The sequence below is a fragment of the Heloderma suspectum genome, chromosome 1 (genome assembly GCF_057233095.1).
Source record: "Heloderma suspectum isolate Gila_16-S chromosome 1, 16-S_ref, whole genome shotgun sequence".
Classification (NCBI taxonomy): Eukaryota; Metazoa; Chordata; class Lepidosauria; order Squamata; family Helodermatidae; genus Heloderma; species Heloderma suspectum.
Genome location: NC_139458.1, coordinates 115,189,273 through 115,208,683, shown reverse-complemented (window position 1 = coordinate 115,208,683; position 19,411 = coordinate 115,189,273). Strand labels below are relative to the sequence as shown.

The following is a 19,411-nucleotide window of genomic DNA, read 5'->3' as shown; positions in this document are numbered from 1 at the left end:
TAGTAGACATTACTACAGCCCCTTTAAAGATATATTTACAGCCCTTACCCGCTTCATCAATGGTATTGCACTTTTGATACATGGATGTGCGCAAGGTTGGTGTTCGGACATTTAACAGTCTAATTTTATCCACTCTAGAATCAAACACTCTCAAAATAGGGTCTTTATCATCATCATCATGGCACATAATCTTGTTGTCGATAAAAGAAGCAAACATCTGTGTCTCCAAAAATCTCGAGAGGAAAGGCAAATAAGGTTCAGGCTGATCAGACAAGAAAGATGCCTAATAAATTGAAAGAAAAGGCATTTATCTAATTTAAGGAGACAAAATTGTTTTAAAAGGATACAAAGGCTTTCAATTATCTATATAACAATTCAAACTATGTATGTATGTATGTATGTATGTATAAAAATTAATTAATTCAAAGTCAGGAGTTAGTAATCCCTTTATGACTGCCTTCCTGTTGACCTTTCATTGTGGTCAATTGTGGTCAACTTTCATTCCTTTCATTGATTCTCATGAAAGACACTTCATTGGAAAGCCCTTGACATGCAGATTCCATGAATAGCAATGGTTTTCACTATCATTCAAAGTCAGGAGTTCATTTATGTCCATAAAGCTTCTTTAAAAAAAAAAAGAATTGGGCTATCTTTTATTACAATGTACTATAAAGTTTTATTTTTAATATCAAAAACTGTCAAGTATAATTAAGCAAACATAATTAATTGCAAATTGGAGCAAAATGAAATATGAACACACAAAAGTCTCTGTACGCCTTTATAAACAGAGGCACAGGCCAAAGTACAATGATATGGCAGTAACATATAGCCTGTAAACAAATCATGAAGGGATCTATGTTGCCAGAAGTCGTATGCACTCATTGGCAAACCTCAAGATTCAAGCTGTCAACGGACCACAACAAGGACTTGAAGTGGCTGTCCTGGAGTATACACCAAGAACATTGTATTTAAGGAAGTTTTGTAAAGAAAAAAAGATGTAACACTTTGAATGTTTCAATAAATGCAATTAGTTAAGTTAAACTTTTTGTTAGATTTGATTTTTCTCCGTGAACTGTGTCCATGGGTAATGAACTGGTTATTTTCTATTTTACTTTATCTTACATTTACTTATTTTGATATTTATTTTAATGTACACTCTATTCTAAAATAGAGATATACCAGCTAAATTGATTTTTTGCCTGGCAAACCATCATATTAATTTATTTACAAAAGGAAATATAAGTAGTTAGAATAGGCTTTGCAGCTACGCAGACAATAGGACTAGGAGCCCCTACCATCTTAAGAATAGAAGTTACAGAACAATCCTATGGTTCCTATATCCTATGGTCCCTATATCCCAAGGACCATAGAATATAGTGGATTCCCCATCGTGAAGCCATAGACACTCCTATGACCTTAGGAGGGAGAATATGAGGCTGGGCTGTTCCTCTTCCTCCTCCCCTTCTCCATTGCTACGGCAGGCACTGCAACAACAGCTGCTCTTCAAAGGTCGCAATAGCGACCTCAAGATGACCATGGCAAGGTCAGGAAGGGTATGTTCTAACGAGTGGGGAGGGATGGGGGAAGAGAGGTATAGATTCACAGGATCCTATGGCCTCTCATTCGCTGTCCCCAGCCACTGCCACCAAGTCAACTAGATGGGTTCCGAAGTCTGTCTAGCTGAATTTTATGTTTTTTTTTGAAGAGCTAACAGGAAGCAAAATCTCCTCTGTCATTCATCCCATCCTGCCTGGCTCTTGCTTTGTGGTTTCAGTCTGTCAGGGTGGACACTGAGCCCATAGAATCCCAGAGTAGCTCTGATTCTGAGGAAGAGCAGTCACTCCTGGAAGAGGAGCGCGCTCCTCTTTCCCAGGACCAACAGCTGACGGAGATTCCTCCCACCAGCATTCCTAGTTTAGTTAGCAGTCCAGGGAGTGACCAGGCACAGATAGCAGACTTGGTGGATGCGCGACGCAGATGCAGAGAGTGGCGCCAGATGGAGGGCGCGGAAAGGAGGCGTAATGCCAGGTTGGCGCGCAAACAGCGGCTGCGCCCAGAGGATCCAAGGGAAAAGGGGAGGGACTCTCCCTAGTCCTTAAGTTCAGGGGTCTGTCAGTAATTCCCTTTCAAACGGGGACCAACTGTTCCAACGTAGGGCATAGGTACTGTGCTGCTCAGATCTAGTTGCAATCAGTATAGTTGTAAAAGAAGAATAAAGCTTTGAAAGGAATTCCTTTGTCTGTGTCTGGACTTGGCTACTGGATTAGACTGAGAGAGGCCTCCAAGGAGCCCCTGACACAGTCTGCTTCATTCAGCTGCTTCTGTTAACAGCTACTACTAGTGCCAAAAGCAGCTACCCTCGCATGCTCAAGCAGCTTGGGGGTGGACTTTCATCAGGACCACAGTGTGAAGGAAAAAAGTTAGCCCCTATCTGCATGCACCATGGTCCTGATTGTAATCAAGAGGCTGCTATTTAACAAAAAGCCCCCATTCACCTATGTGAAATAAATTGTGCATTTTACATATCATCTAGTTTGTCCCTTACCAGGCAAAATGATCAGATTCAGGAACCTATGCGGAAGAAAGGGCCCCTATCACTCTATAACAAAGAGAATAAGCTGTAGCTTCTGAGACATAATTTACACAGATATTTTGTTATTCTTTTAACAATCTCTGATTCACTTCACCCATTAAATATTCCAAGGTGTTAATCATCATACAGTATCCTTCCCTCAATTTATCACACTGATCTTAACAAAATTAATTCTAATGTTGACTGCTATAAATGGCTACTTTACAAATGAACATTCTTTCTGTGCCTCAGTTCAGACATCATGTACCCATGGTTTGGAGAACTCAATGTGCCATGGACACACCCTCCCTCCTTTTTTTCTTGCATGAGAATTCCCCTTCATTTTCATAGTCTGCATTTGCATACTCACTTTATCAAAGTTCTGCATCTGCTCCCTATTGGTAAACCATGATTCTTTGTCTTGGCTGGGCTGAATAACAAATACTTCATAATCTGCAAACATCTGAGTGAAACGATTAGCAAAAACTTCCCGTATTTGAATATTGAGCTGGTAAACCTTGAACTCTTCTTCATCACACTGTACTTTGAGATCCTTCTTACTACCAGTGTCCTCTCGAACTTCAACCTGTAAGAAAAGAGATACTCACATAGCAATTCTGCATTTGACTTATCAGGGGTCAAGACTTTCAAAGACCAGAGCCACATAAATAATTATCATCCAGTGCAATTATGAGAGCTTATGCAAATAGTGCTGTGTTTTCCACTTTATATTTTCCAGAATATAAAGTGGGGCAGCAACAGCATCTGTGTAGGAAAATACAAGTATCTTGCATTCCTGATGCATTTTGAGTAAACTCTTTTTCAAGTGAAATTGTCTTTGCAAACAAGTCTATCAAATTCATGGCCAAAGTGCTTGTTCATATTTAAGGAACATGTCTGCTCCTTTAACAAAACTACCTGCCAATGGGATGGCAACCGCACGCTACTGGGTGAGGGGAAAATATCCATGTCCCATTGCTAAATGATTCCATAGGAATTTGAAGTACTGCTATAATGTCTGAAATCACTTATTATATTCAAACTTGGGAAAATCAGATTTGATAATTGTTTTATACAAAGATGGTCTCTGTTCACCAAGTTTTATAGATTTCATGATGATGCAAGACCGTAAGTTTTGTTTTTACTTATTTGGCTTTATTTATTTTTAACTCTGAAAACAAAGGAAAAAAAGAAAGACAAAGGTTAGTTTACTGGCATAACCAGCAGCCAATTTCCAGATATTGTTCCATTTCAAACTTTAAACATAACACGTTTAAAAAACAGGACAATCAAGTTAAAGAAGATTTATACTGTATAGCATAGGTATAGGTATTTTATAGCATAACCTACAGAGGACTGCACCTCTGCCCTGACGATACAGCAGCAAATAAGAGATTCTTTTTCTTTAAAACCAGCTGCCAAATTTTGGTGGCAAACTTATTTTTTAAAAAACAAACAAACAAAGGGAAAAGGCCCTTTTTTGCTGCACCACTGAATTTCAGCAGCAAACAGCCACTTTTTTTGGCAGCAATGGGAGGCAGTGAGGACTGCAAAAATGGCCAGGGAGGCTGCATGCGGACGCAGGTTGTGTTTTGCCCAATCCTGATCAAAGGTTTACCCTTGAAATTCTCATGCCGGTTGCCCTTACTCCTCAAAAATTACAATAAGAATATTCTGACCACACAAGCAGAAATCAGCCTTCTAGAAGAGGAGTTAAATGGGTTACAAACAGGGCAATAAGTAAATAATAGGGGAAAGTTAACATATCACAAAGCCTGAAACACCCCCTTTCAATGTCACAATTTCAGCAAGTCATTGAAGACCTGACTGAATAATCAGTGGTACTAAAGCACCTACAAATTAAAACAAAAACTCACAGGAAACTAAGAAAAACTAAACCTGTGAAAGCTTGCAGGGAACATACTTGCCACATTCATGAAATAAGCCCCATACTATCTCTGTAGTAGACAAACTTTTCTCCAAATTGCATAGGTTTAGTGGACAGCATGAAAAAAAACTGGGATTAGAACTAAATAGCAATGTCAATTGATGCTAAATTTCCAAAACAATTCAATCTCAGTCATGCACTGTTCTATTCTGAAGATCCCATAAATATTATGTAACTTACCTTTTCTAGGCTCACGCCTGTTCTTTTAACAAGTGCTTGAAGTCTTGCTATGGTCTCATTTTCTTTCAATAGTTCATAAGAATTTAAAGTTGGTCCTCCTATGTTCCCATTTCTCTTATCAGAGACTATGTCACATGTCCTGAGGCTTTTCATTTTGGAGGCACTTTCACTACAATGTAGGTTTCCCTCAGGGGGAATACCAAAAGCCATAAGGACCTCAGAGACTTCCTGAATAAATTCAAGTTTATTTGGAAATTGAGGCAAGTCTTCTGGCAGCTCAACGTAGTGGTTGTCTATATCCACAAAGCACAAATTTGCCTGAAAATTAAAGCCGGAAGAGAAATAAAAGCAACCATGAGAAGAATTAAAACTTCTAGTGACATACTGGGCCAGGTCACACGATCACCGTGTCTTAAAAAATCTGGCAGCATGGCTTGTTAGAGGGTTAAACAACCAGCAAATAATCCAACAGTAGCCCATGGGTTATTTGACGGTTGTTTAACCCTCCAACAAGCCATGCCACTTGGGTCTGGACAATACAACAAGCCATGCTGGGGTGATGATTATTCAAATCGCACCTGGCACGCACTGTGTCTTAAACAAGCCACCGTGGCTTGTTTAAGCTGTGGTGATCATGCAGATCAGGTCAATGTGTGTGTAATATGCCCATATTGTTTTTATTTTGTACAGTACATAGAACATGATGATGATGATGAAAAGTATATAACAATTTGAGAGACCAGAACCTGAACCAGAAAGTGGAATAATTGCCTAACTGGGGAGGATTAAGGCTACAATCCTATGCACATTTACATGGGAGGAAGTTCCACAGAAATCATAGACCATTACTTCAGAGATATTTTCTTCACTCCCTCATAAAATGCTGTCTAGTACTAGTCATATAGCATAATGCTTGGTCACAATGGATTAAGAGGAAATACACACATCCCTTTCCTTTCAGCTCCACTTGAAACACAGGAAGGAAAGTCGCCTGCATTTACCAAAAGGACACTTGGAAGACACAGAAGAATTGTTGATTACCTCAACAATAATTCCTTGCTGTAAACAAACAATTCAAGCAATTACAAACATCAAGTGTCTTTACACTGTGAACATAACCCATATCCATTGGGCTGATTCCAATACAAGACTACACCTTCATCTTGAAACCCAGACAAATGGTCTTCTATCCCACCAAGTTTAATAAAATTGTTCCACGTTATTTAAAAAAAAAAAATCAAGTGACAGGAAGAAATTTAAGGCAACATGAGAGATGGGAATAAACAAGCAAAATGATAAAAGAATCAGATATAAAGGATGAAGTTTTCAAAGAGAACTCATGAGGAGAGAAAACGGACCAATACGCCCATGCTGCTCTGTTGTTTTTACAGGTCTTACTCTCCAAGGAGCTATTTAAATGAAATCTGATGTTCCTAATTATTTCAGCAATTATTTAAGGCCAAAATCCTACAAATACAAAAAAATCATTTAAAGAAGTGTTCGGTGTATGCAGCAGAGATACTTTTGCTCACCATCACTTCATACAAAATATTTAGATCTCTTAAGAAGTCTCTTCAGCTTGTGTGACTGCAAGCTATATATTTACAAACAAACAAAAATTCTCCGCCATCCTGGATGAGTTCTGTTCCATTTCTTTGAACACACTATTGAAGCAATATTCCTAGCAAAAGGGGGCGGACTACAAAAATTCTGTAGATGAATGGTGACATCGGGATGGATCCAGCAAAGCCTTCTGTGGACAGAAGGGCCCCTTCCATTAGCAGGAGGCTTTTTATTCAGCAGAATTGACTGAATGGAGAAGGAGATATTTGCCATTTCCTCCTTCCCTCTGCAGTGCCCCATGTCTCCCAAAAATCTGTTCCAGCGGGTATGGGGACCTTCCAGAACAGTGGGGAAGGTAGCATAGGGAGATGCAGAGTGAGAGAGGAATTGGCAAAGACTGCCTCCCCCCGTTTCCGCCAGCAGGAATGTTCTGAGCAGAACTCCACTTGAGGACACTCTTGACAATGGAATAAAACTCTGGATCCAAATAAGAATCTCCAGCGGTTGGCTTAAACAGCATTTGGCACTGGTCAAGATACAACAGCATGAGAAATCACCTTCCATTTTTAAAGTAAGTTGCTAGCCTTTATAGCTGAACAATAGACTCAGAAGATTGTGGGCAATATTTCTGGAAACAATTTTATCCCTCTACCAAATCCACCCCAGACCAAATCAAGGACCATTCTAGAGACTCAGTTAGATAGCAAGGGGAGGTCTAAAACGAAATCAAGCTCTTCCCCTTTGTAACTTCTTTAGCAACCAGTAAAAGTTTAGCAACTAGCTCAGGTAAAAGTTTTCTCACCTCTTGGGGGAGCTCCAGCTTAGACCGGTCATCCAGTCCATTAGAGTGCAAGCCCATCAAATAAGGGACAGGTGCATCTAGAAAATGCAGGAGAGATGCTGGAAGGATGGGAACATACACATGCTGCCACTGGAATGGAAACATCAGTGCCGTGATTGTCTCTGCCACAGTCATCAGCCTCTGGTAATCTAAGAAGCAGGAAATCATTAGAAAAAGAACTCACTTGAGAACCACTGTGAAAGTGTGATCGGAATGAAGCTTCATTCATGGAGTACTAGGCAACAAACACAAGGCATTACGCAATACAGTGATTCTAAAAAGATCAGCAGTTAAGAGTTTCTTTGTGGAGACTAAAGATAAAAACAAAACATTTTTTCTACAAAACACCATCCAGAGAACAAAGTTTATTTTGAGAGGACCTTGCACTGAATGAAGGACGTATGTGAAGCATGCACCAATCTCCCATTCTCCCTAACACCCCACTGTGTTACGAGTGCACAGACCAGGGAGAGGGGGAACAGTGCTCTGGAAGTGGATAAGGTTGTACATCCTTAGATTTTATACAGCACTTTTTCCTCATTATATCAATCAATTGCAAGAGAGTACAGCAGTGATTTGTTTATACAGAAAGCTTTTATCATTTCAAATTAACCCTAGACAAAGACCCAGTTTGCATGAAACATTGAGCTCACCATGGGTTATTTAACCCATGACGAGCCATGGCATGTGCTGGGTGCGTGCGGAATATGCAGCCCCCAATGCAGTTGTGGCATCAGCTGCCATGAGTTATTCCCAACCCAAAGTCTAAGGATTAGACTGTAAAAATCTCAAGAACACTGTAAAAATCTCAAGAAATCTCAAGTCTTTGGTTCAGTTCAGATAATCACCAAATGTTCATATGGTTTAGTGGACCCAGAAAGACTATAAATTCTCAAGCCTTGAGATATTTTTAGCACTTTGGAGGAAGGAATTAGAGCAAGAGTAGGTCATATCCAATCTTTATTTTACAGAGGAACTGTACAATACAATAGGGGGAAATATTGAACCTGCAAAAAACAATTCAGGCTGTTTTTTATCCAAACCTGTTCAGCTCACTATGATCACATATCTTAAGTTAAACATGTTTGTTTTTAAAAATCAATTTATAAACTTAAATTGAATGTGAGAAAAATTGAGCATATCGTTTGAAAATGTGTACATGCTTGGTACCTAAACATAAATGTGGATTGCTGGGGAAAGTTTCGTGTGAACTCAATGGCTTGAGTTCAAAGCAGCCCTTCCGCAAATTGGGCTAGAAGGACTAGGGGGAAGGAACATGATTTTTGCCAAGACTCCCTTTCCCTCACAGCATCTCATGACACCTTCTACACTTATGGAAGGTCCTCCAACCAGTTGGAGCAAATTTTCAGGGTATACAAAGAAAATTTGGTGATAATTGTCTCTTGACAATTGTCTCTTGACAAAACTGCATGAGCAGAACCTCATTCAATGGATCTCTGGATCCAACTCAATGTATTATTTATATATTTTCTTCACTAAAGGATGCAATCCTACACCTATTTACCTGGGAATAAGCTTCAATGAACTCAATGGGACTTGCTTCCAAGTAAACATGCATACGATTGCACTAATTGCTTCCTCAGTTATTTAAAACTGACTCAAAAATGCACAGTGGAGTGGAGGAGTTAGGGCTGCAGTGCAACAGACGCTATGCAAGGGGCAAGTAGAAGACACAGAATGCCTGTTGATGACATCATCAAGTAAAAGGCAGGCTTACTACTTCAGTCAATACAACAAGGATGACTGTTGAACATATTCCTCCTTTACTGTGATATGGGAGAACAAATGTGTGTTTTAGTAGCCAGGCAGGACGGGTAAAATGAGAATAGTTTCTGCTGGCCATGCAGCCCAACCCCCAAAGGGACTCAGGCTTCTCTGAGGTCTCCAGAAGGGCTGGTAGCCTTGATACCAGGACATAAGAAGAGTCATGCTTGACCAGACCAAAGGCCTGTTCAGCATTCTGTTCCCACAGTGGCTAACCAGAGGCCTGTAGTAAGCCCACAAGTAGGACATACGTGCAATAGTACCCTCCTGCTTGTGATCCCCAGTGTGAGCTGTATAATCCACAAGTGGCCCAGGAGCACAGTGATGATACAAGAACTAACCCCACAGAATATTGGGGGGGGGGGTCACTAAGGCAAACCTAAGTGGCAACACCCTCATAGGTGAATGGATTATATTCTGATAATTTCTACTGGATGATGCCAACAAAGACAGAGCACAAACATTTGTGAGGTCAATATGTATGGCAAACCATGCCTCTAGCCCTGGACCACAGCCTGCAAAACAGTGTCCTTCTGCACAGAATATTACTTGGGTTAGAATAAAGCTCTAGAGTACAAGTAGGGTACAACAGCACCCCATGATTTGCAGGCAGATAGGGTCAGATATAAGTACATTTAGAAGCCTGAAATAGGCTTACAGTTTTGGTTTAAGGCTGTTCCATTTTCTATTCAACACCTATTATTGCTTCAGCTTAATAAACTTTTGTCTGGTATTCAAGAAGGAACCTGCTATTGCTTTATCTAACACATATAAGGAGGTGAGCAATGCTCTTTTTCACCAGTCATGTCACAATATTTTCTACTCCTCTAGCCCTTTGTTTCCCTCTGAACTTAAAATCTAGAGACATAATAATTATGCCAGTTCAGAATTAATGGTTGCCTTCACACATGCCTTAGGAGCACATAAGGCTGCTGCCAACTCCAATCTCTCATGCAGGCACCGTTTTGTATGAAGCATGTGTACATCGCAGCTGTAATTGTTTGCATTGTGCACATCTCAGAAGCCAAATATATAGCCCCCAATGCAGAAACACTGTAGGAGTACAGCAGCAGTCCAGTGCCCTCCCAAGGCACTTGCATGGAGGTCATCAGGATAATGTATACTTGCAGTCCAATATATGGACATGTGTAAACTCAGTTTGGCACACTTTGGCCATCATTCTTACACCATAAAGGTAAATCAAGGGCATATTTGCATTTCATTATTATAATTCTTTTGTTCACAGAAAAAGGAAGGGGATTCACAAATGGGATTCCAACATTGATGGATGTGAAGAAATAACAGCCAGACATACCAATCCATCCATTTCTTGTCTAGCAGCCACAACTTCTAGCTTTTTTAAAAGTAGCTATAGCTTGCTTATTACTCTGGGAACAGCTGTTCCTTAAAAAAATCATATGCTGTAGGTGCCAGCTAGGACAAAAATTGATCAATACCTCCAAAAGCAGTGATGGCTCCTCTGCTTCAGCATGAAGCAAAGCAAGCATTAAGTAAGCCAATACCTGTGAGTCTTTACAGTTCTCTCAGATTATACTGGGTACATAGAAGGGACTTTCCTTCCTTCCACAGAATTCTAAAACAAGCAGAGGGTGACTCAAATATATACATTCTGTATAACATGTGAAACAGCTCTGAGACAAGATAAGATCTCCATACTTTATTTGATAACAGAAGACAAATGTGAAAAACAATGTTTTCAATCCTGACCACTAGCTTACCCAAGACCAAAAACAACAACAGCCATTCACACTTAAAAATGGTTTTCAATATGACCTGTTAGGTGCTTTCTAGCCCCCTTTGCCCACTAGTTGAGACAACTCTAGAGACTATACTCACGCTGTGAATAAAGCAGTATCTGAAATTCCAAAAGAGCACAGGTGAAGAGTTGAACTATATTCTCCACTCCAAGTAACTCAAAAACTTCTTTAACTGGAAAGTCAAATAATGGCAGTTCATTGGTGCTTGGCCTCTGGCAGATAATTGGTCCATAAACCCCTGAAAATTTTAGGGATCTCCCTGCTGGAGGAAGAGGAACTTCATAGAGTATGTTGTAGATAAAGCTTTCCAAAGGTAATGGTGGTGGTTGAGGTGAAGTTACAGCTTGGTGAAGTTGCTCGAGCACTTTCCTACATGCCTTCATGAAAGACATGGGAGTTATCAGACAAATGCACTTAGAGACATAGAGAGTGTCTCTACTAATATCATACGAGTTAAATCGCTGTAGCTTTGATACAGAGGTGCCATTACAGTCTTCTATGGTGCTACAGTTATCTTTATCATTTGTAGGTGGAGTATGAAGAATATCATATTCCGCATTGTGCATATGATACAATGTCTGCATTGCACTACAGATTTGTTTGCTGGTAACTTCCTCATAAAATGTCAGAGAAAACCCAAATGTCCGTGAGCCATCTTCACGGGTAATTATAAATGAATGGAACTGAGGTTCTCTGGCATCAGCTTGTGTCTTGAAAGATAGACCCTTAGGCATACATAGCTGGGGGGAAAAAGAGATTGAAGAAAAAAATTATATATTGCTTTAATAATTTTGGCCCATATTTTCCAGTAAGACTACAAACTATATTTAATGTTATTAATTTAACTTGAGCTCTTTAATAAACCATTACATTAACTAACAACGTGACTGTTGAGACTTTTTATAACCATTCCGGTTTTGGAGGAAGTCTTTCTGAATGCCTGGCAAGAATTAACCTAGCAACTGATCAAAGATTTAGGACTAATTTATGCAAATTTTCATCCTGAACAAAATTAAGCAAACATGTATTATTAAGTTATTAAGTTTATATCCCACATCTTCCATACATAAATGCTTCCAGGACAGCTAATAACAACAAAAAAGAAAAAACGATATGATCAGTACAGTCAATACGTATTTGATATAGTCTCAGTTATCATTTTCCAAAATAAAAAAATGCCAGCTTTATTACATAATGATCACAGGGTAAAAAGTGAACGTTATAACAAAATCTAACCATCAACACTCAATTATGTATTTTTGCTATATTCCAAGGAGTAAGATGGCCATTTTATAACAAGTTTCACTTATGTTCAAACTAATTATAAACTGGGACACTGGACTGTATCCAATTGTGCCCCTTTGCTTGTGATAAGCTTTTGATTGGAAGACAGAAGCACTTTTCACCAATTCCCCATTCCCACTACAGCTATGTGTGCCACCTTCCACACTGTTCTGGAGGAAAGGTCCCCCAACCCTTCTAGAGCAGATGGAGAAGGGTATAATTTGATTCTAACGCTGCAATCCTATACCCACTTACCTGAGAGTAAGCCCCAGTCAACTTACTTCTAAGTAGTCATGTACAGAATTGTTCTGTATACTGAATTTTTAAAATCCAAACATATTTTATGCTAAAATCTTTTTCCAATTTTTATATATGATTTATTTCTCTCACATTCTGTTCCTAACAAAATTTAATACATATTTGTGAAAAACCTATTTTCAGAATTTAGAGTAAACTTTTCCAATTCTTAGAATGCTTTTTCCTCTGCAAATAAAGGAAAATACTGATAGGAGAGATGTTCTTAGTTTGTCTCAGCAGTAATGTCTGCAAAGGAAATAATGTTATCACTGAGGAAATAGACTCTGCAACAATATAATTCATACTTCTTCCATAGATAAAAGCCACGAAAGTGCTGAACTAAATTGATATATGTATTATAACTAAATTCTGGCCCACTTGTGTAGAAGACAGGGTGGAGCCTTCACTTTTACACAAAAGGGACATACAGATGAAGAGTACAGAACTCTGCCCACCACCACCAATGGCTAACCTCTCTGCAACTCTGTCCTTAAGTAGTTTTCTCCCAGACAACCACATTTCCAGTATTAGAATTCAGCTATGGAGAAAGGCACTTGGGGAACATATTACAGGCAAATAAGATGTGGGCTGGTGGAGTGGGTTCTGTACTCCTCATCCACATGCTCTTTTTGCTTTTCAAAATGGGTCCTCTCTTATCCCTTTCTATGTGATTGAGATTGATCCATATTTAAACTGACAAACCTGCTGCCATAATGTACTTTGGCCCTAGATTAATAAAGCTTCAAGCTCAAGTAACTCACACATCAGTAGACGGGTAGTACATTGAAGTTTATGATACAATACCAGTTAGGCCATCTTGTGCCATGCACTAGCCTTATTGCAAATACACGAGGGTGGGAGACAGAAGATATGCAGGCAGACACCAAGGTTAAGAAACTGGGAAACATTATGCCTGTGTGATTTATGTGAGAATCTTTGAGAAGCTTCCTGTCCCTACAGAATGTGTGTGTGTGCGCATGTGCGCGTGCATGCATGTATCACTCTCTCTCTCTCTCTGTCAGTCATGTTCTAGGCTGTGTTGTAGTTGAAATAAAAGTGTATTTTCTGTTAAGGCTCTGGTGATCTGTTTGATTCCTGACAGCACACTTTCTAGGAGCTAGTTTACATAAATATGCCTTCTGGAGCAACATATAAGCAAGAATATTATAGCCTAGAGGTTAATGCTTTCAATGTCTACTAGTTATGATGGCTGTGTATTACTTCCATTATCAGAGGAAGTATGTCTCTCAATACCAGTTACTGGGGAGCTCAGATGGGAGGGTACTGTCACATGTGTGTCCTACTTCTGGGCCTCTCATCAGCACCTGGCTGGCCACTGTGGAAAAAGAATGCTGGACTAGGCAAGCATTTGGTCTGATCCAGCATTATTCTTATGTTCTTAGCCTGGACGAGACCATAGTAATGCAAGAACAATGAAAATTAAGAACACAACAAGTTACCAACCATTCCTACTGCATCCTGATCAAAAGGATTCCATTCCACATTTTCGGGATAACGAGCAAGAACTTTGGACTTGAATGTGCGTCTTAGTGGAGTTTGTTCAAAATTTTCACCTAAAAAATGAAAAAGAAGTGAAGTCAATCACAGTATTTTAATTCAAGCTTTTTTGTGTATATGCCAGAAAGCACATTATTAGGAAGCAATAGGATTAAGTTCAAATATTTCCTTTAAAGAAACAGGAAATGCAAGTACTGATTAGCAAGAGAGAATAGGTAGAATGAGGTTATAGTACTGACAGTACTTTGCATACAGTTATCTATCTGTGCATTTCCTTAAATAACTGCAACCCAAACTACTTTATTGCCTTCATTTGTTTCAGAATTTTATGGAGCTATGTGCTTGTTTATTTGCACAAGCAAATAAACCAAAACAAAAAAAGCCTGTTTTAAAAGTAATCTAGGAAATGCACACACAGATAAACAATGCAAAAGCTAAGCAAAAAGTTTAAATGCACACAACACAAATGTTAATAGTTTTACTTTGTATTTAAGCCTGGAATCCATCATCTGTTACACAGATCATCTGTGAAGGGAAATCTAGAAAGCACAAAGTGGTCAAGGGACAGAAACACTAGAGAAGAAATATCCATATGAATCAAAGTTTTGATTATTTTTTCCCTGATTTTGTTTTACCTTCTGCTGAACTTGAAATGAAACGGCCACCACCATCTTGGGCTTTAGAGGCCTGTATATACTGGCATAATGCTATATAACAAATAAAAAGAACACTGCATTATAATTTAATAGCGTAAATGCTTATTATAACTACAGGTATGTTCTAAACAATTCCTTAAAAAAAAACCTCCGATAGGTCTGACTCAGTCATATTTTCCAACTGCATGCTTTACTAGATTATCAAAAAAAAATCAGACTATAGAATGATTATAGTAATGATTAATGGAATTCACAGAAAACTATGAAGCTGGCAATTCCCATACATGAGGGCAAAGGTATTTCCTATATTCATGATGTCAACCTAGGTAGGTTACATAAACACTCCCTTTAAAAACTGGATATTAACATTAAAGCAGATGTTTAAGCACCAAATGAGAACTATCTAAGTTAACTACCTAAATAAATATTCATCTTTAGTCTCGTAAGTGTAATTAGTTAGTTAACTTATTAGGGATAAGCAATGTGATGGTTTTGTCCTTTGAGTGAAATTAATGGGAAGCAAAATCACATTCAAAGTTTCTTGTGGGATCCTTTTCTTGATGCAGTTTTCCCCACTCCACAATTAAGGTGCTGTTCTGAAATTGCGAGAGCCTGGCTAATCCACAGATATGTGCAAATAAGACTGGCAGCCAAGTTTGATCAACTGGATATATTTTAGCAACAGAATCTGGTGTGTTTGCCACTATTATCAGTGTTGAACTGGCTAGGCTGAGCTCGTATTCAAGGAAGCTGCTATACTGGCATCGTTTTTCCAAATGCAAATACTGTTCTGTGGGCACGTTATTGAACAGTGTAGTATTTACTGTGCTTGTAATGCAGTCAAGGGCCACACATCAATCCATAGAATTGTAATTGTGGGAGAAGTAGGAGGAGTCTGCAAGGTCATGTGATTTATGTGTTGTGTTTATACCACTGTAATTGCAGGAAAAGTGGGAGGTCATGCTGCCATTTCAAGTTCCTTTTTAAAAATGAAGTCTGGAACAAGACTGCAGGTTATATCGCGTGGTTATTCATAGCTGTGCAATTTTGTAGGTGTGTAATGGAAAATAGTCTTCCTAAAAAATCAAGGATTTTCTGCCTGCAAATCCCTCCACCTCCTGCCTGTTGTTGTTGTTCAGTCGTTAAGTCGTGTCCGACTCTTCGTGACCCCATGGACCACAGCACGCCAGGCCTTCCTGTCCACCTCTCTCTCCCGGAGTGTGCTCAAGTTCATATTCATTGCATCGGTGATGCTATCTAGCCATCTCACCCTCTGCCGTCCCCTTCTCCTTTTGCCTTCAGTCTTTCCCAGCATCAGGGTCTTTTCCAGTAGTGTTCTCTTCGCATTAGGTGGCCAAAATATTTGAGCTTCAGCTTCAGGATCTGTCCTTCCAATGAGCACTCAGGGTTGATTTCCTTTAGGATGGACTGATTTGACCTCCTTGCAGTCCAGGAGACTCGTAAGAGTTTTCTCCAGCACCACAGTTCGAAAGAATCAATTCTTAGGTGCTCAGCCTTCCTTATAGTCCAGCTCCCACAGCCATATGTTACTATTGGGAAAACCATAGCTTTGATTATACGGGCCTTTGTCGGCAAGGTGATGTCTCTGCTTCTTACTATGCTGTCTAGGTTGGCCATAGCTTTCCTCCCAAGGAGCAAGCGTCTTTTAATTTCATGGATACAGTCACCGTCTGTGGTGATCTTGGAGCCCAAGAAAATAACATCTGTCACTGCTTCCATTTCTTCCCCTTCTATATGCCAGGAAATGATGGGACCAGATGCCATGATCTTAGATTTTTTAATGTTGAGTTTCAAACCCGCTTTTGCACTCTCCACTTTCACCCTCAACAAGAGGCTCTTTAGATCCTCTTCGCTTTCTGCCATTAGGGTGGTATCGTCTGCGTATCTGAGGTTGTTGATAATTCTCCTGGCAATCCTAATTCTGACCTGTGATTCATCCAACCCGGCGTTTCTCATGATGTACTCTGCATATAAGTTAAATAAGCAGGGTGACAATATACAGCCTTGTCATACTCCTTTCCCAATTTTGAACCAATCGGTTGTTCCATGTCCAGTTCTTAATGTTGCTTCTCGACCCTCGTACAGGTTTCTCAGGAAACAGGTAAGGTGGTCTGGTACTCTCATCTCTTTAAGAATTTGCCAGAGTTTGTTGTGATCCACACAATCAAAGGCTTTAGCGTAGTCAATGAAGCAGAAATAGACATTTTTCTGGAATTCTCTTGCTTTCTCCATGATCCAGCGAATGTTGGCGATTTGATCTCTAGTTCCTCTGCCTCTTCGAAACCCAGCTTGTACTTCCGGTAGTTCTCGGTTCGCATACTGCTGAAGCCTAGCTTGTAGGATTTTGAGCATCACCTTGCTGGCATGTGAAATGAGCGCAATTGTATGGTAGTTTGAACACTCTTTGGCGTTGCCCTTCTTTGGAATGGAATGTAAACTGACCTTTTCCAGTCTTGTGGCCACTGCTGAGTGTTCTAAATTTGCTGGCATATTGAGTGCAGCACTTTAACAGCATCATCTCTTAGGATCTTAAATAGCTCAGCTGGAATACTATCATCTTCGCTAGCTTTGTTGTTAGTAATGCTTCTTAAGGCCCACTTGACTTCACTCTCTAGGATGTCCAGCTCAAGTTCAGCGACCGCACTATCATGGCTATCAGGGACATTCAGATCTTTCCTGTATAGTTCTTTTGTGTAATCAACCCTTTACAGGCCCTGATCCCACTAGGCAAAGAAATTCCATTTCTTTGCTTTTCCTTTTATTTCCCCTCCTCCTTCCTTTCTTTTTTCATTGTGATCCCCCACAGCATTCAATGGAGATGCAGCAACCCCAACCCTTCTTGCAAGCAGGCTGTCCTTCCATCTATCCAAGCAGCTGCAGGATGCCCCAGAATCAAAATCTTGGGAGGGTGGAGCGGGGGGGGGAGGAGGAGACAGACATGGGGATGGGGAGAAGCTTGTGTGGGGGATAATGTTGCAAAACAGATTCTACAGCCTGAAAGCCATTCTCACTACTAAGAGTTATATTGCTGTGGACTGGCACACTCATGATCTGGTAGTGTATGGAAACTGCAGTCACTGAAAAGAGTAGTTTGGAAAAAATAGAATATTTAGGGAGAAATATCATCAGGAAAATGAACTTGAGCACGCTCCAGGATAGAGCGGAGGCAGGAAGGCCTGGCGTGCTATGGTCCATGGGGTCACGAAGAGTCGGACACGACTTAACGACTGAACAACAACAAATCATCAGGACAACAGGTTGGGGAGTGCATCATATGCTGTGTGAGTGAGCCAGACTTTACAATGCTGGGATAAAATGGTAGTGTACATTTGCCCCCAGACAACATGCAGTATTTTAAAAAACACGAAGTGAGGTCTGTATATTTGATGTTTCACAGTGAAGACAAACACCTTGCAAAAAACATAGAAACAGTGAGTTCTGCTATGTAATTTCTTTTGGTGTTAACTTGTATGTTGTATTCAGCTGACAGACTAATAACAATCAATAAAACCATTAACGTTCACAAAATAGAATTCAAGATAAACCCTCTTTTAAGATTTGCTTTTCTGTATAAAAATATAAATAACTTGCCTGCAGTGCTGCTTTCAAGTTCTGAAGGGCCCTTGGCCAAGAAGCTCTCAGTGACAACCCCACCCCCAAATATGCCTACTTCCTCCTTCACACCACTGTTACCACTGCCTATTCTCCTTTGGGCCAATCCACAGGGGCCAAGCCATGCAGATTATTGTTCTTCCTCATTCTTCTCATTCCTTGTTTGCTTTGAGAGGGTTGGTGAACAGGCAGTAATCTAGGAGCAGGAAGGCCAGGAGGCTCCAAGGATAGATAGTGGGTCCCCTACTGGGGATGTGGGGCTTAGCATGTGGCTGACAATGCCAACCCCTGCCTGTTTACCAACATCCCAAAGGATTTTACTGTGTTAAAGTTCAAATAAAATGTTCAAAATATTGTCATGCTGTGTCACACCACAAGTTTATCTAGCCTATATTCTTCTACAGCAGCTACTATATACCCTTTTCCCAGTAGTAACGTATGGCTGTGAGAGCTGGACTATAAGGAAGGCTGAGCGCCAAAGAATTGATGCTTTCGAACTGTGGTGCTGGAGAAGACTCTTACGAGTCCCCTGGACTGCAAGGAGGTCAAATCAGTCCATTCTAAAGGAAATCAACCCTGAATGCTCCTTGGAAGGACAGATCCTGAAGCTGAAGCTCAAATATTTTGGCCACCTAATGCAAAGAGAAAACTCTCTGGAAAAGACCCTGACGTTGGGAAAGACTGAAGGCAAAAGGAGAAGGGGACGGCAGAGCATCACTGATGCAATGAATATGGACTTGAGCACGCTCCGGGAGAGAGCGCAGGACAGGAAGGCCTGGCGTGCTATGGTCCATGGGTCATGAAGAGTCGGACACGACTGAACGACTGAACAACAACAACAACTATATACCCTGGTAAAGCTCACCCCCAAGACATTAGAGAGATAACCAGACATTAGAGAGATGTTTCTTCCCAATATGTAGTAATCAAAAAGGTATACTGCCTGTCCAAATGGAAGTTTCAAATTCAAGACTGAGAGCAGCCTCAAACACTATTTGAGAATCTTAATCAAGAAATATACCACAGGGTATTTAATAAAAGGGTCCAGGAATGATGGTCCAATAGGATTTTACGGCATAAGAAGCATTTACTTCTTATGAATGCAGATGCTTTCTAAATTAAGACATTTTTTACTCCAAAAATAAACTTTGTCACCTTCATCAAATGAATAGGAAAACAGGTATGTGAAGGGTGGCAGCTGCTATAACAATACAGTAAAATTACATGAAACACCATGCTTCAAATGAACTCAAAGCTTTTATCACCACCTGCAAAATGGGATCATATGGTAAGCCATTTCAATACTTCATTTACTCTCCAATACATAATTACAAGGCAAAAGAGACTGATTTTGTA

At 40.0% G+C, this 19,411-nt stretch overlaps 1 protein-coding gene across 2 annotated transcripts in view; it reads right to left on the bottom strand.

Moving 5' to 3' along the window:
* The window catches only part of DENND5A (DENN domain containing 5A), a 107,843-nt gene that overhangs the window by 68,047 nt on the left and 20,385 nt on the right, over window positions 1-19,411 (bottom strand). For both annotated transcript variants that reach the window (XM_084854519.1, XM_084854528.1), the window contains exons 2-8: window positions 14,402-14,473; window positions 13,713-13,822; window positions 10,747-11,407; window positions 7,066-7,253; window positions 4,701-5,018; window positions 2,943-3,158; window positions 49-283 (exon numbers count right to left, since the gene is read on the bottom strand). In XM_084854519.1, the coding sequence (XP_084710645.1) occupies window positions 49-283; window positions 2,943-3,158; window positions 4,701-5,018; window positions 7,066-7,253; window positions 10,747-11,407; window positions 13,713-13,822; window positions 14,402-14,473 (1,800 nt within the window). The remainder of the gene's footprint in view (window positions 1-48; window positions 284-2,942; window positions 3,159-4,700; window positions 5,019-7,065; window positions 7,254-10,746; window positions 11,408-13,712; window positions 13,823-14,401; window positions 14,474-19,411) is intronic.